General features: G+C 38.2%; 1 protein-coding gene across 6 annotated transcripts in view; it reads left to right on the plus strand.

The window, feature by feature from the left end:
• Positions 1–17,359, plus strand: part of MBNL3 (muscleblind like splicing regulator 3) — a 127,213-nt gene that overhangs the window by 76,647 nt on the left and 33,207 nt on the right. For all 6 annotated transcript variants that reach the window (XM_055438719.2, XM_055438718.2, XM_055438721.2 and 3 more), the window contains one exon: positions 14,006–14,170. In XM_055438719.2, the coding sequence (XP_055294694.1) occupies positions 14,006–14,170 (165 nt within the window). The remainder of the gene's footprint in view (positions 1–14,005; positions 14,171–17,359) is intronic.

Genomic DNA, 17,359 nt, shown 5'->3' on the forward strand with positions numbered 1-17,359 from the left:
GCAACTGATAAAGGATTAATCTCCAAATTATACAAGCAGCTCCTGCAGCTTAATTCCAGAAAACTAAGTGACCCAATCAAAAAATGGGCCAAAGAACTAAACAGACATTTCTCCAAAGAAGACATAAAGATGGCTAACAAACACATGAAAAAATGCTCAACATCCCTCATCATCAGAGAAATGCAAATCAAAACCACAATGAGATACCATTTCACCCCAGTCAGAATGGCTGCTATCCAAAAGTCTACATGCAATAAGTGCTGGAGAGGGTGTGGAGAGAAGGGAACCCTCTTACACTGTTGGTGGGAATGCAAACTGGTACAGCCACAATGGAGAACAGTGTGGAGATTCCTCAGAAAACTGGAAATAGAACTGCCATATGATCCAGCGATCGCACTCCTGGGCATACATACCGAGGAAACCAGAATTGAAAGAGACACATGTACTCCAATGTTCATTGCAGCACTGTTTATAATAGCCAGCACATGGAAGCAACCTAGATGTCCATCTGCAGATGAATGGATAAGAAAGCTTTGGTACATATGGAGTATTTCTCAGCCATCAAAAAGAATGCATTTGAATCAGTTTTAATGAGGTGGATGAAATTGGAGCCAATTATACAGAGTGAAGTAAGCCAGAAAGAAGAACATCAATACCGTATATTAACGCATATATATGGAATTTAGAAAAATGGTAACCTGAACCCTGTATAAGAGACTGCAAAAGAGACATAGGCATTTAGAACAGTCTTTGGGACTCTGTGGGAGAGGGTGAAGGTGGAATGATTGGAGAGAATGGAATTGTAGCATGTATATTATCATAAGTGACCAGTCCAGGTTCGACGCATAAATTTTCCTCTGTTCATTTCTTTGCATTTGTGCTTTTTTAATAAAATTCTTTTTTAGAAATAAAAAAAAATAAACTGAAAAAAAAAACAAACTAATTAACAGATTTGGAAAATAATTTAGTCGTGATCTAAAGGTAATTAGAATCCAGGACATTTAAATCCCAGTTTAGCCCTCTTCCTAATAAAATACTACATTCATACTTAGTAAAATACTACATTCATATTAAAAATTTAGGTTTATTCCTGCTGTCTTAGAATAAATGCATTAGAAGTCAGAGTGTGAACTGCCGGTGACCTGATTCCAAACAGTAGATTCATTTCACCATTGGTTTTATTTATCATGATTATTTTCCCCATCAAATTGAATGTATAAATACCCTTTTGGACTCAACATGTTCAATTGTGTAGTCACTTATTATAAGATCTAGATTCCCTACTATATATATCATCAGTAGATATCTGGAACATTTTGACTTTTAAAAGCTGTGGAAAAACCTAAATGATAAGTTAGATTGAATAGAATTGATATGTTCACATCATATTTATATGTTTACCTGATGCATCCCCATGTTAATTTGTACTTGAAGTCTTCAGTCTTATTTTGTGAATGATGTCTACTTAACCAAAAATAAATTGACCATATAGAAAAGAAAATAAACATAACTCTTGCTAAACAGGCAGAATGGAAGCGCTGAAAACATCAAATCCTAGTTCCCAGGTTCACATATCATCACCCTGTGTAGCGCCATCTCGGAGTTTATACTTTCTCTGGTCATTAAAATCAAGTCCCCACGAAAACTGAGCCTTTGGTGGCATGTCTTTTGTGAGGTGTGTGTGAATTCTTATTTGTCTGTGTTCTTTGTGGAATGAAATGCTTCAGAAGAACACTTCGTACTTCTTTGCGATAAAGTGAATCTTCTGTCATTGTTTGGGATTTTCTCTGCTTTGTCATAGTGTTGAACCTACAGCACTCGGCACTCCTTTATAGTCTGAGTAAACCTGCTTCTAAATGGCCCTGCCATGTTTTTGTTTTTAATTCTCCTTTTAGGGTGGCAATAATAATAGTCCCAAAAGGCACACAACCAAACCTTTCACTGAGCCCCACTTCTGTCCGTTCTATATGTCCATGGGGATTTCAGGACTGTTACTTTTGTCAGGCCATGGTCATTTGTGCTTAAGTTTTCATAACCCAGCTCCTGATTCCAGGACACTGCTTCTTTCAGACCAACTGGCAACATTCCTATCATGTATTTACTAAAAAGCTGTGCTGAGATATCTGTACTAATTGTTCTGCTTTGGTTAGGATAAAAGACTTAATAATGCGTTTAAAGCAGTTTAAACAGTGCCCAGCACATGGTAAATACACAGTAAAGTTATTCAGGTGGATGTGGTGTAAAAAAACACTGGACATTCAGTTACCTTGTCTTATTCGTTCTCAAGTCACCCAAGATCCCCAGGTACTTAACAAAACAGGCCACTTGGCATATATTTACCTATTGAATAGTTTTTGGACATAGCTGACAGCCAGTTGGTATGTAATCTTTATTATAATCTTAGAGGGGAAAATAGTGACCCAAACATCAGAAATATTTGAACAAGCTCATTCTTCAGTTTAGCACATCAAGATGATGTGAAGCGTTCATGTACTTGTTCAAATTCCAGCTCCACTACCTTAGTTCTGTTACCTTGTGCGTGTTCCTTCACCTCTCTGTGCCTCGGTTCTTCAGCAGAGCACTGACTTCCTAGGGTTATATTGTGAAGATTACATGAGGTAATGCACATAAAGCCCTTTGAACAGTGTCTGACGTATGGTAAATATACTACAAAGTCAGCTGTTATTCAAGTGGACATGGTGTGAAAAAAATGCAAACCCAAACAGCGTTCAATAAAGCCCGCAAATGAGTTGTGTTATTATGACTACTTTCATGAAATTAATAGAAAATATAATTTTACAAGGGCCCCAACCTGGTCTCTAAATGTGTGTCAATAATCGTCACATGCCAAGGAACATGAGCTAAACCTGTAGATACCATTACTCTGTAGCCCACTCATAAAAGGTCAGAATTAGTTCACATCTGAAGAGACCTTATATGCCGGAGTCTAGTATATAAAATCAATGTAAAACCTAAAACGACGTTAAATGCTCCAGTTATCTTCAGGAGAAAAATAAGTGTAAAATATTAGCACACTGATATTTTTTTTACATGGCCTAGTTTATTTCGTTGTATCACTTGATCAAATATTCTTCTAGAATGAAATCTGATTTACCTTGTATAAAAGACACATAAACTGGACTCTTTCTTTTTTGGCAAGACACGTTTTCTGAAGTTTTCCAATTTTATTCTGATTTTCAGGAAAGGCACAATGAAGCTAGAGTAGATTTAATTTTTCCCTCACCAGAATAAGGATTCTGCTAGTTAAAAGGCAGTGACTAGACCTCAAAAACTTTGTTGTGCTCTCGAGGGTTTATGTTTTTAAGAAACACTGCATCCTTACAAGTGTTCTATTCTCCCCATAATTCTTGTTCTAACTGCTTAAACTGACTTGTGGAGTACAATTAATAGATTTTTAAAAACTAACTTTCGCTGTCCTTTGCTTCACTTTGTTTTAGATGTGGAGATAGGCATTCTCTGGCAAAGGTCTTATTTCACCTTCTCTGTAAAGCTATGAGACTTTTATGGTTGAGGGATTGATTTATTTTAAAACATAAAACTTCCACTTATCATTTTACCTTCTTTAAACAAGCCCATTTCTAGTTACATTGTTTGTGGATGGCCTTGTTTAGTTCTTTAAATACCAGGAACAGTTTCATCATCATCAAATATTAACTGCTCACTGAAAGCAGAAGGTGAGTTTAACAAGGTTGCCATATTTACTAAGTGAAACTGAGAGAAGATCATTTAAAAAACATTTCTTTTAAAAAAGTAGTCTCCGTAGTTTCATCGAGAACTTTTCTAATTCTCTTCACATCTCTGAAATACATTTTGGATGAAACAGTATATTTGGTAGATATTCAGGCCAGGCAGAATAGATCTTTATTTTTAAAGAGAAAGAATTTATATCAAATTGCTTGTTTTTATGTCAGAACAAAAACAGCAACTTGGCCTAATAAAGAATCACTTGGCAAAAAAAAGCCACTTTATTTAAATACACACTGCATTTGGAATTTGGAGCTTTCTGTGGAAATTGATACTCTTAAATGCCTACAGTTTTAATAACAAGTTAGTGTAAAGGGACATTTCAGCAGGACTTTTGGTGATAAAAATATATTATCATTAACAAAATGTAGACTTAATCCATGCCTCAGAGTATTCTCATGGCAGCCCGTGTCACTAAGTAAACCTTTCTGCTTGGAAGCTTCATATTTGGTACTAATTAAGTAGTTGGGTAGGAGCGTGAGAAAAATGCTTATTTTAAAGTGCATACATTTGGCTGTATTTGTTGTTCGAAATATTTCTACTTATGAATTTAGCAAGACCCTGTAAACAGCCATTTGGTATGCTTTTAAATGTCTTTATCTGAAAGAAAACTTACATTTAGGAAAAAAAAAAGAGCGAGAGGGGGACTGATTTTCATCTCTGTGCCTCTAATTTCAAAAATACATAGGTAAATCAATAACTATATTTGTCCTTTATATAACCTCTGGGTGGAGGGGTAGTGGCTGGCTCTAGAGATGTAATTATTTAATTTATTCTTAGCAGCATACTGAACTCTGCAAAGATAAATTTTTTAAATCTAAACAATAATCAGCGCCTTTCTCACCTTTTACTCCCCTTCAGTTTGCAAGATACTTGTCTACATTTAATTCTTCTTTGAAACTTTCTTTTTACTTCGAGACAGGAAATTTAATTTTGCCAAGTGGAAACCGCAAGGTTTAAGTTTAGTGCACAACTAAGACCCTTAGGAATTGAAGGGATTGCCAAATACCTTCTTACTTCCCAAGTTTTAGTGCCGTTAGAACTCACTAGAGACCCTTAAGTCATGGAAAACCTAAAAGGTAACTGGCATGGTTTCAAGGGTTAGAAGTCACAGTGTAGGAAAGCCAGTTAGACAGAGAAGGCTTGAAGTTGTGATTTCCAAAGTTGCCTGAGTGAAGCATTCAAACAAAAGAAGAAAGCGCAGCAGCCATTTGGAAAGCTCTGGCAGAACTTACAACTTTGGCCAGGGGTGCTGGAAAGCTGATTGTGGGATCTTTGTAGCCTACATAGGAAAAATCTCCATCTTGTTAGCTGTGTGGAGATCAAATATGGACGGAAATGTTCAATGTCATTTTAACGGGCCATCCAGTTCCTTGGAGTTCACTGTATACCATGGGGCTTGCTTTGAGCTTTAAAAGGAGGAAGTTGAATTAAATTAGTATTTTCATAAGGATTCTCTAATGAGATATGTTACAGGGTATCTTATGGAAAAAAAACAAATGAAGGAATGATTTCTGTGACTGAACTGTGTTTCTTAGTTAAAAACAGGCCGATTTCTTTATTTAGGACATGTGAGAGGGAACCTTTACTCTGCTCTGGTGGACTGTTCATCTCCAAGAGGGGAACAGAGTGTGCCATTCCTTACAAGTATTTCACTAGGAAGCTCAGTTTCTGAGGCTCCTCTCTTAGGAATATTACACAGACTGATTTCTAAGAGTCTTTCCAGCTTTACCATTTAATGTTTTTATGACATGTTGTCTATAAACATATAAGCTTCCCCAGTGAAGTACAGTTTCCTTCTCTCTGATCTTACTAATTCTGACTCTCTGATAATCCCAACAAAAGAGCCTGAAATCTTAATAAAAAAAAAATCAGGACTGTGTCTCATAACTGATTCCTGAATGTTCACCGCTGCCACTTTTGTGTTATACCTAGTCTGTCATGCGGGGTTGTTATGAATCGCCATTTTTCCTGAATATATTATTTTGTTCATTAGAATTAACTATGCTCCTCTATATCTGCCTCTGTTTTAATATGAGTAATCAAGGCTTGACTGTAAAAGACATCTGTGCAAATAATGGCTATTCATGCCGTTTTTTGCTCGTTGTGAATATGTATCTGCATCCATCTTATGTGTGCTTGTAGAAACATGATGCTTAAGCAGATGTTTTCCTGGGCTTCACTGGATGACTTTTGCTTGAATTTGAGTATGCCACCGACAGGACTGAAGAAATGAAAGTTAATCTGCTCTCCTCTCCCTCTCCCTGCTAAAAAAAAAAAAAAAAACTTTAAAACATAAAAGCCTCCTCTTCCTGTAATAATTCATATGTTCAAGAAAATTTATATAGACTTAAAGAGTCAGGAGATCAGCACAGTGGTCACTCACCACGCCCTCCCCCTATCCTAGTCTAAAGGAGGAGCTCTGGCAGGCAGGCATCAAAGTCATTTGAATACACAGTTGTTGCGCCACAGTGGTTGGGAAAGTGGAGTGGCTGACTGGGTAGGGAGCCGTGTGAAGCTTTTGGTGGGAGGAGCCAGGGAGTAAAAAATTGCTTTCTCCAACAGTCAACTTCCTTAAATTCCTTGCAGCTGGTCAGGTAAGCTGGGACTGAGAGGGCCTTCTGCTTTGCTCTGGGGGAACTGAAGGCCTAGTAGAGCCTGGGCTGTTTCCAATGGAGGGGGCTGCTTGTGACCTTAAGGTAAAGGGAGGTAAATGGGTTTTTGCGGATTTGACTTTATTTAGCTTAACTCACTGGAGTGGATGAATAGATAGGGAGAGGGTTGCCAGATAATATTTCGTATGGGGGCATACTTATCCTAAAAAAAATTAGAGTCCTCGTTTATGGGAAATTCAAATTTGATTGGGAGTCCTGTGTTTTCATTTGATAAATCTGGCAACCCTAGATGTGAGCCCAGATGGAAGCCCTAGCCGGGAAGAAAGGGTGCAGGCAGCCAGTGTCCATTCTGTCCTGGTTGTGGGTCACTGTAGTGACTGGACTGGTGTCCAGAAAAGGGAGCCGAGGCAACGCTGAGAGCCAGAGATTTGACTGCCTAAGGGTGGAGGGAGACACCCCTTTATGTTGCTTCCTAAGGAAGCCTATGTAGTAAGTAACTTCTTGAAGTTGCATGATTTTCTGTGTATTTTATTTCTTGGAGTAACAAATTCAGTGTCATTCTTTTCATTCTTTACTCTTTTTCTGTGTTTTAAAGACGTTTTCTGTTGGCAGCCATCAACTATTTTAAAGACAGCTTCCATGAATACTTAGCATCAGAAATGCCTCTGACTTTTGGTAACTCGGTACCAGTGTGCTTCAGTTGTTTGGGGGTTTTAATTTTATTCTGGTTGTCTGTTTTATAAACAGATGATACATTCCTGAGGAACATATTAAACATCACATTTTTCTCAAGCAACTGAAGGTGTTAGACCACACGGGGGAAAATTGGGAAGTGGGCAGGGAGCAGACCCGGGGTATTGGGGAGGCAGGCTTGGTTTCACTATGAACGGCAACTATGATTTTTGGTGTTATTTGTTCTTCAGAAAAAAGCTCATCTTCATCTTCAAGCTCATGATGATTTGAGAATCAATTAATGTAAATACAGCTGAATATGGGTCTTAAGCACAGCAGAAACGTTTTTGTTGTAAGAGGTCAGTAGAGATGCACAGGAAGGCCTCACCCGATGTGATTATCCTAAAGCCTTATATTCCACCTTTGTCTAAGTAGCTTCAGGGAATTTGACTTGCAGCTGGTTAGGAAAATGAAGAGTAGGGATGGAGCAGTTGGAGGAGGCACTTTATTCTAAACTGACCCTCAAAAAGCAGTGCTCCCCTTGGGCAGGCCCTGGTGCTGATTAAATGTGAATCTGCCGCAGGTTCCTTTATTCAGTTTTGTAGGGGCTCTATATCCTGGGGGTTTCTTGTGACCACAGACCCCTGGGAATTATACCAGGGTTTGTGTCTGCGTGCCTTAGGTTTGTAACATTTCTGATTCAGTGTATACTGAATGACCAGGAATTTTCAGCCATGATGGTCACATACATGTCAGAATATATATTCATTTAAAAAAATAAGCAGTAACAAATGAGCTATTTACTATACCTGAATAAAATAACGGTTCATTTGAATCAGAAAACCAGGAACAGCCTCAGTCATGTGTTGGCTATTGTTCTCTTCTTGGAGGAAGAAGAAAGAACTTAGGGAAGGAAATAGCAAGAGAAGCAATTAGACTTCTAAGGCAGGCTTAGTGTGATACCCTATAAAATTATTCCCACAAAGTTTATCCGCTCAGCAAACTTTTATAGAGTAGTCACTATTCACCAGGCACAGAAACAGCCCTGGAGGTTTAAAGATGAGGAAGATACAGGCTTGCCTTTAAACAAACTCAAAGTCCAGTGGGGAGATAGGCATGCAAACAATTTATCAATGTATACAGTGATAAGTGCTATGATAAAACTGAGTACAAGATGCAGCTGGAAGCACAAACAAGGGAGAGATAAAAGGCAGTGGGGGAGTGGGGGTGGGAACATGGTTTCAGGAAAATCTTTATAGAGCGTCATTTGAACTGAAAATCCATATTGGGTAGTGAGAGTCTGGAAACTTGGCTTCTGTCCTTACTGAGCTGCTTGTTAATTAGGACAAGCCACATCATCAATTTGGCCTTCACTTTCTCTGTAAGATAAAGGTGCAGGAGATGTTCCTTAAAATCCGGTTCAGCCCTACATGTTTCAGTTGTGGTAATCAGGTTATCTCATAGGCTGTTGCAGAGAACAACAGTGTGATTGTTGAGCTCCTCCTCCCTTCATCTTTTGGAGGTCACCATTCGAAAGCTTTCTTGAGGCAGATAGGCAAGAAAATTCTTCTGCTCTCCTCCCAGCTTCTTACTTGATAGACTTGGTCTCTGGTTTGCACCAAAGTCATTGCCCTCTAAATATGTATATGGTATGTCAAGAAAGCACAGTACATGAGTTTGGGATGAGCAGATGCAAAATATTATACGAGAATGGATAAACAACAAGGTCCTACTGTATAGCTCAGAGAACTATATTCAATATCCTGTGATAAACCATCATGGAAAAGAACATGAAAAAGAAAATATACATATATATACATAACTTGAATCACTTTGCTGTACAGCAGAAATTTAACACAACATTGTAAATCAACTAGACTTCAATAACATTAAAAAAAAAAAAAAGCAGAGTTCAGCAGAGATGCAGTGCTGACTTCAGTGGGGGGAGTGCTTGCCTGCCCTCTCCATGGTGGAGAGACAGTCAGCCTCATTAATTTTGCCTTCAGTATACTCAGGAAGTGGTTTATTAAAGGCTTTTTAAAGAAAGATTTTTTTGTCTGTATCCCGAGTTTAAATTGAGTTGTATGCAAGATTTTAAGGATGCTTTTTGTGCATATATCTCAGTATTCATAAATGGTACAGTTCTGGAGGAAACACATTTTTATAAAAGTAACTCTTAAAGAAAGTGGGAAATGGCCATTAGTGTGTTGATATCTGGCTGATACTCAGTTTATGTTGATGTTGCCTTTTAGCTGTTTCAGATTGTTCCTAGCCTTTAAAAGGTCCGTGATGGTTGTAGGAACCAGGCAACCTAGTACGGATCATGTGTTATTCTAAAGTCACTGTTAATTCCTCTGAGAAGCCATGTCCATGCATGTAAGTATGTTTTAGTGGGGCACTATAATCAAGAGGTTTTTTCATTTAATACATGATCATTAAAATGAAATAATTTTCTTATAGAAATCAAATCACCTCTTTGTTGGCTTTATTTAACATTTAACTCTTGGTAGTGTGGCAGAGCAATGAGATGTCTTTGAAAAGGTAATCCAGTTATTATTGTATTTGAGAGGTTCCCCCCCCCCATAATTCCTAATGTATTTGAAGAAGCAAGTCATTCTGCAAACAGCTGTTCCTGTTAAGATACCGGTGACTGACAAAGGGTAATTTTCAGCTTCCTGGGGTCCTTTTCTTATTCTGATGGATGGTAGAGCTTTGTCTCATGAACATAAAAAAGTACATTTCACAGGAGTTTTCTACCACCAAGTGCCCTGGAAGTCTTGTCTCTGACAGACTCATTCTGAAAACTCCCAAGACTGAGGTGGATTTTGAATCTCTACAATGCTACTTTTCTTTTTCAGTTGAAGGCTTTGTACTGTGAAAAGCCTTAAGGTAAGGAAAAGGAAATAGATTGAATTTTGGAGGTTTTATGAATGCTCTGCAACTTTTTCCTTTGTCTGTCATCAACTTTTTGATGTATTTCAGAAATTTCATTGGTCATTTTCTCCCCCTGCTGCTTTTTGGGTGCTTTTTTCAGAGTAGATGGAATAAGGGAGCAGGGAGATGCATAGATACAGTAACACTTATTTCAGCAGAGAATCACTTTCTTATCAAATCACTTTGCTATTTTCTTGACTCAGTATCACAGTGAAAGATCTGATGAGAGTGATTTGTTTTTAAGGCCAAAGGAAATGGAAAAGGCATGAAATTGAGGCAAGCCTAAATGAGCTTGCACTCTAATTTCTTTAATTTTGAGAGGCTGCACTGAACACATGGCAGCTCTTGAACCTGTGGGTCTAGAAGGAGGGCTTGGACACCACTAACTTGGCTTGGGAAACCCAACAGCTGATATTTTTCTGCCAAGATAGCTTCTGGGCTGTTACAGACCTGGTGTGATAAAGTCTTGTGGCCCATTCACAGTGCTTAGCTGGCCTCTGGAAAACTTCATAGTCACTGGTTTTCCAAAGGACAGAAAAACAATAAGTGATTACATACTGTGGCAGGCAAATCCATCCTTTGCCTCCACCCCGTCTCATCCATACGTGCTTATGAAACCCTTAATCCCCTATAGGGACTAAAAGCAAATGTTAGCAAATGTCAAAAACAAAGTTTGCCACCCCCTCCCCAACTCCAATAAAAGTATTTTGCCCTATAATTAAGTTTGGACGTCTTGAAGAATGAATACAGAGGAGATTTATTGCTACCAAGTGTTGTGCATATAAATATATTACCCTGAGTCCTAAAGTTGTTTTGAAAAAATGTAAGGGGCTTGGCTTTTCTTTTGAAATATTGTATTCCACAGATAACATTGATATTAAATTATTTGGTCTCATCTATTGTTTCAATTGAAAATGCAGGGTTTTTTTTTCTCTTTCATAAGCGTTCTTTAACATAAGCAGCAATCTCTGATAAGGTAGTGTTGTTGTGCATTTGCACTGTTATATAATTAAATTATGGATTCTATCATTCAAAAAAGAATGCTTTATAAATCAAGTACAATCTCATAACTAAGATGAGTAAGTTTTTTTTAAAATCTTAGGCTGCCTCATATTCCATACTTTAGTTTTATAACCTAGCTTGATGTGATTTTTAAAGTGTAATTCTTTTTTTTTTTTCTATTTCTGTGTACTGTGTTTGCTTTGTAAAAATGTCATTAGTTTCCCAGGAAAAAGCTTAAGAAAACTTATTATTTGTAAAGGACAGTAATGTGAAAGCACAGAGGCAGGTAGCAATCCTTTATCTGTACACTGGCAGGAAATGGGCCAAATAAAGCATGTTCTCTCCCGCCCTCCTCTTCACTCTGATTACATTCAACGTAATTGATGTTAAAACTCTAAACTGTTAACAAATGGCAAAAACTTAATGTATTCCTTTTCCTTTTTTAAAATAATGATCTATTGTTTTGAATTCCTGAGTATAAGAGACAGTCCTCATCTAGTTGGGGGTGGGTTACAGATTGTGTCCTATTTAAATGGTTATGGTTGTGTTTGCCTGTGGTCAGGGAAAACTATCAAGGTGAGTTTTTGATCCTAAGGCAGTCCTGCTCAGCAAGAGCCTGGTTTCTTTTTACAGTACTGCTATGCAGCTATCCCAAAGCCTGGGAACTGGAGCAATAGTCCTAAATGCTAGTAGGCAGGAAGACGAAAGGTAGTCTAAGGAGAAGGAAGGTCAGGAGTAAGTTGTTTAGAGCTGGTTAGGGGGCAGGATTTCTAAATGCAACTGCAGTTAGTGATTTTTAAAAAGGCCTGAAATTCAGAAGAGAGGTCAGAGATAGAGATCGAGATTTAAGATCTGAGCAATTGCAGTGAGAGATGAAACTTTACCCGGACTTCATTTCTCCAGGGGAAAGAGATTAAAGAGGAGAGCAGAGGATTTAGGACTCTACCTTGGGGAAGCAGGAGGAGAGAGAGAAACCCTGGAAGTATAAAACTGCCATGCTTGGCTGTGGAAGGCTCCAAGTGCCACCAGTTCCCCTGAGCTGTTCATTTTGACCCAGATAATCCCAGTTATGCTGGGTAAAGAATCTAGGGACTGAAATTGTTGTGACTATCTTTGCCTTGCAGTAGATGTAAAGAGAATTAACATTTTCTCTTAGGGGCACATGTAAATGGGCGGTGAGGGGGGTACTTCCATAACCGCCAGTTTTAGTGCATATAAGGATTTCCTTGGGGCTTCCCTTGTGGCTCAGCTGGTAAAGAATCCGCCTGCTATGTGAGAGACCTGGGTTTGATCCCTGGGTTGGGAAGATCCCGTGGCGAAGGCAAAGGCTACCCATTTATTGATCAATTAAATATTGTTGAAATTAAAAATAAATTGATCAAATTGGAGAAACAGAATGAGAAACCTAATGGAAAATAATAGTGGCTACCTTGATTTATCAAGCTATGTTTTAAGTTATACTCAGTTCCCTGCCAGGGGAGGTGAAAGAGCCACCTCATCCCATTGACCTGATATTTAAAAGAGCATTTGCAATGCTTGTAGTTTTGCATTATAGAAAGTGAAAGTTGTTCAGTCAGTATCCGACTCTTTGTGACCCTGTGGACTATACAGTCCATGGAATTCTCCAGGCCAGAATACTGGAGTGGATAGCCTTTCCCTTCTCCAGGGGATCTTCCGAACCCACGGATCAAACCCAGGTCTCCTGCATTGAAGGCCACAAGGGAAGCCCAGCATTATAGGTAACTCTCTAATTTTCAGGGTCACATCTTGTTCCCAGTGAAATTACAGGAGTGCTGTAATAACAAGATAACTAAATGTGAAGGAGTGATTAGTATAGTCCATCCAAGCATCATAAATACGGAAAATTCATAGCATGTGTTGAAAACCCTTGATGAACTAACTGATTTTCTCCTGGGAATTCAGGTGGCCTAGCAACTTGCACTCTTGGGTACAAAAAAGTTGCCTTTTTTTTTCCCACCCTTCCCTCCAGTAAGCTCCTGCTATAAAGCATCTAAGCAACTGTGGGAAAAAGAATGGCTTGCAGTTGTGCTTATCTTAAAGGGATTATGGCAGATTTAGTAATCCAAATGGATCATCATTAGCTGCTTTGTACAGTACTTGAGTTAAACAAACACAACATAACACATTTGACAATGTGATAAATACCTGGTCACTGACATCCTTTGCTGCCACACAGTAAACACCATAATTGGCAGCCATATCAGCATTTAGGGAACACCAAAGGCATGTTTGGTTCCACAGGACTGCCATATGATCCTGTCTGGAAGTGCTTAAACCATCTCTAAAACATTCAAATACCTGACACTCCCAAATAGACTTGGGTATCAGTTATCCAAATGATCCAGGGCCATTCCCTCTAGAATCTAAAGAACAGCATAACTGTGAGGTAGAAGAGATTTATTCTTCAGTTAACAAAATATAAGTGGATTTCAAGAAGTTTCTCACATTATATGGATTCAGGAAAAAGAACTTTAGAGCCGATATTGTCCAGAATAATGGATCTAAAAGTTACAAGATACATTTATGTGTATATATTTAACATTTTTCCTTATTTTTCCTGCTTACATATGTAGATCCATATCCTAGATCATATTTGATTTTATGTCTCATGTAGGGAAATTTTTATTTACATCTGTAATGTTATGATTATATACTATCCCTGATGTTTTATATTTTAAATGTAAGTTGATGCATACCAAAGTGGAGTAGAGCAAGGTGGCTATGAGAATGAGTTCTGGAGTCAGACTAGCTAGGTTTTAGTTCTGGTTTTGTCACTTGGTATCTGTGCAACTCCTCTTCATCTCCTCATCTGGAAGATAAAAATGATGAGTATCAGTCTTAGGGGGTGTGTATCAAAACTGAATACATTAATTCATATAAAGTGCTTATAACAGTTCATCCCACATGTTAAGAGATTAATAAACTTTTCTTATTTTCTTAGCCACACCAAATTTTTTAATATATTAATGTCAGTTCATAAAATCCTTCATTTTTAGGGCCGGTGTGCCAGAGAGAACTGCAAGTACCTTCACCCTCCTCCACATTTGAAAACGCAGCTGGAAATTAATGGACGGAACAATCTGATTCAACAAAAGAGTGCCGCCGCCATGTTTGCCCAGCAGATGCAGTTTATGTTCCAAAATGCTCAGATGCCATCAGTTGTAAGTCACAGCTCTGCTTTTTCAAAATTGCATATGTATGTCCTTTTTTAAGGGTGCATATTTACACTGGAATAACCTGGCAAGGACTTCGGGAAGTTGTCACTGAAGGATTGAGGATGCGAGCTAATATGTTAATTGATACTCCAAAGATGTTATGCATGTGAAGGGAGCAATGAGGTGTTTTATATTAAAACACTGGGTTGCAGGAACCAAGAATGTAGCTTACAGGAACTTCCGTTTGTTCTAGTGGCTAGGACTTCATGCTCCCAATGCAGGGGGCCTGGGTTCTATCCCTGGTTCGGGAAACTAGATCCTACATGCCACAACTGAAGATCTTGAGTGCCACAACTAAGACCCAATGCAGCAAATTAATAAATCAAAAAATGTAATTTATAGAAGAATACTAATAAAAAGAGCAGAGACATTTTAAGAAGAGAGGAGGTTTGATTATTATTACATAGAAACCTTTTAATTTAGGATATTCAGATAAATTTCCTTGCTCTTTGATAGTTCTGTTGTTACTTTTAAATAGATTTTGAGTTTAAAATAATTTTAGATTTAAAGGAAAGTTGCAAAGATAGTACTGAGACTTAGCATATTACCCATCACCTGGTTTTTCCCACTTTTAATATCTTATATGCATTGTTTATTTGTCAAAACTAAGGAACTGACATCTACACATTGCTGTTAACTAAACTCCAGACTTTCTTCAGACTTCACCAGAGTTCTCACTAGTGTGCTCTTTCTGTTACAGTGTCCAGTCCAGGGCATCAGTGCATTTATTTGAATCCTGTCTGTGCTCTCTTCTGGCCTGTGATTGTTTCTCAGTCTTTCTGTTTCCCATGACCTTAACAGTCTTGAGGGATACTGGTCAGGTGTTTGATGGGGGTTTTAACTGAACCCAGCCACAGAGTTTCCCTTTGGTGAAATTAATATTTTGGTGTCATTCTAGACCAATGTCTAGTATCTGTTTGGATCATTGAGTTTAAATGGATCACTTACAAAGTGATTTAAGTGTCCTACAGAGAATTCATTTTGTCTTAATACCTTAAAATACACAGTTGCAGTTTGGCCTTAGACTGAGGTGGAACTGCAAACTGTCCCTGTCTACTGAGTTCTTCCAGGTCTCATGTTTGGTTCCATGGTGTCTCATTCTAATTCCAGCTGGCCTACTTCCTTTAAACCATTATCAGGCTAGTACTTAGAAAGGGTTGTGTTATCTTTATTTGTAACCCATTTCATTGGTGACTACTATATAATGAACACACTGAAAACTGAAAGATGTATGTAATATTTAGATATAAGGAAAGTGTGGGAGTAAGTCAGTCTGCTCTCCGCAAAACCTATCTCATTACACAGTTGTTTCTTAGAATTCAAGGACATCTGTGTAGATAGGGCACCCCTTAATTGGTACATCTTTATGAATAATGCAGTAAACGGGTCCTAGGGGCATTAACAAGTCACTAAAATTTTGTTCCATGATACTCTTTCCAGAATGTCTAGAAAATTTTAAGTAAAATAAATAGATTTCATGTGTTTAAAATACTCGTTTGCCAAAAATACTTGCCTTGGAATTCAGTGCTGATTAATTACATTGATAAATTCGTTCCCAGAATGTCACCAGTGAGCTCCCTGGAGTTCCTCTTTGACCTTTAGTAATACTTTATATGGTTGAACTCCTCCAAACTCTGTCCTTAGCTTTCAAATACTGAAGTATTTCAGTTTGTTCTTAGTTTTGAAGGGATAGGGAAGAGAAAGTGTTCTAGATACTGAGAATAGTATAAATAAAGCCACAGAGAAATGAATATGCTTGGTGAGTCCAGAAAATGTGAGTCGATGGGGAGTAAAGCAAGAGAGCCTTTTACCCACCATTACCGCTCTTGGCCTCTTGTGGGATGTCCCATTTTCAGCCTGAGCAAAGAATAGGACCCAGATTTTATCACACACCTGAGCCCAGCATTTCCTATGCAGCTGGAGCCTATATTTTTTCAAAGGTCAAGGGACATCAATCAACTGCCCTATTTCAGAGAATCAGAGAGCAAGGGCCTGGGGTAAAATAGGGGTAAAGACAGAAGGCAGACTATTCATCTTCTGTTGAGCCTCCCATCGAGTATCTCCATGCCAAGTCTCAACCATTCATGCATTATTGATCAGGGAGTGACTTTTTTGGAGTCCAATGAGAGATTCATTGAGTTTTTCAGCTTCTTGTGCTTTCTAATTTGATTCTCCATGCTTTCTATAATAGAATACATTTCCCTTTTTTCTTCAATGAGGGTAATTTCAGGCTGCAGAATATGACTGTTATGACTCACAGGAGTACTATTTATTTTGTAGCATAGCACAAGACATGAGACATTACTTAGAAGACCCCAGGGAACAATTGGAAATTGCTTTTCTACCTTGTAGATTATTTAACAATAGCTGTTATGATGTGATAAACTAATGAAAGATTAATTTCTGCAGTTATTATGTGTACAAAAAGCTAACCTCGAGATGGTTGATATGATCCTCTTTTGTGGTCTAGAAAGCTGCCTTGTGGGCATGTTGTCATTGAGCTAGTGTGAGCAATTTTAAATGACATTTACCAGTCTGACTTGAAAGAAATGTTCTTTATTATGTATCTTAATTTTACTATGGAGGTAACATATAATCTTACTTCGTTTCTTTGGTACTACTCTCCCTGAACAACTGTCTATCCCTTCTAACTGCACATCCCTCCTGCTCTGATCAGCTGATTCTTTTCCCTAAAATATTCAAGCTAATGTTTAAATTTCCAGTCCTGTTGTTTGTCTGGCTGCATATTAAGACCCATTGGTATCACTGCCTTAAACCTTATGTCTTCCCACAAACTCCACTTTGATCTCTTTCTAGGATACCGGAAGAGCCCACCTGCTTTTGGAAAATTGGGTATGGTTTGCTTATTTCAAGCCCACAGATAAAGGGAATGACAACCTAGATGTAGCCAGAGAACAGATTCTGTTCATTGTGACTAAACAATGAAAAAAAAAAAAAGCCACACCTAGTCAATTTGGGTGGAATGCTTGCTGTAGCAGGCAAGTTTGTTCACTGTATCTAACAGATACATTTGACATTTGCGAGTATAAAATTCCACCTCAGAAAGCTTTTGGTAGCTTTACTGAGGAAGTTTAGTAAGTGACACAAAGAGTGTGACTCCCTAGTATTTTTCAG

This window comes from Moschus berezovskii, chromosome X (genome assembly GCF_049115385.1).
Source record: "Moschus berezovskii isolate FMDL1 chromosome X, NW_MosBer_1.0, whole genome shotgun sequence".
Taxonomy (NCBI): Eukaryota; Metazoa; Chordata; class Mammalia; order Artiodactyla; family Moschidae; genus Moschus; species Moschus berezovskii.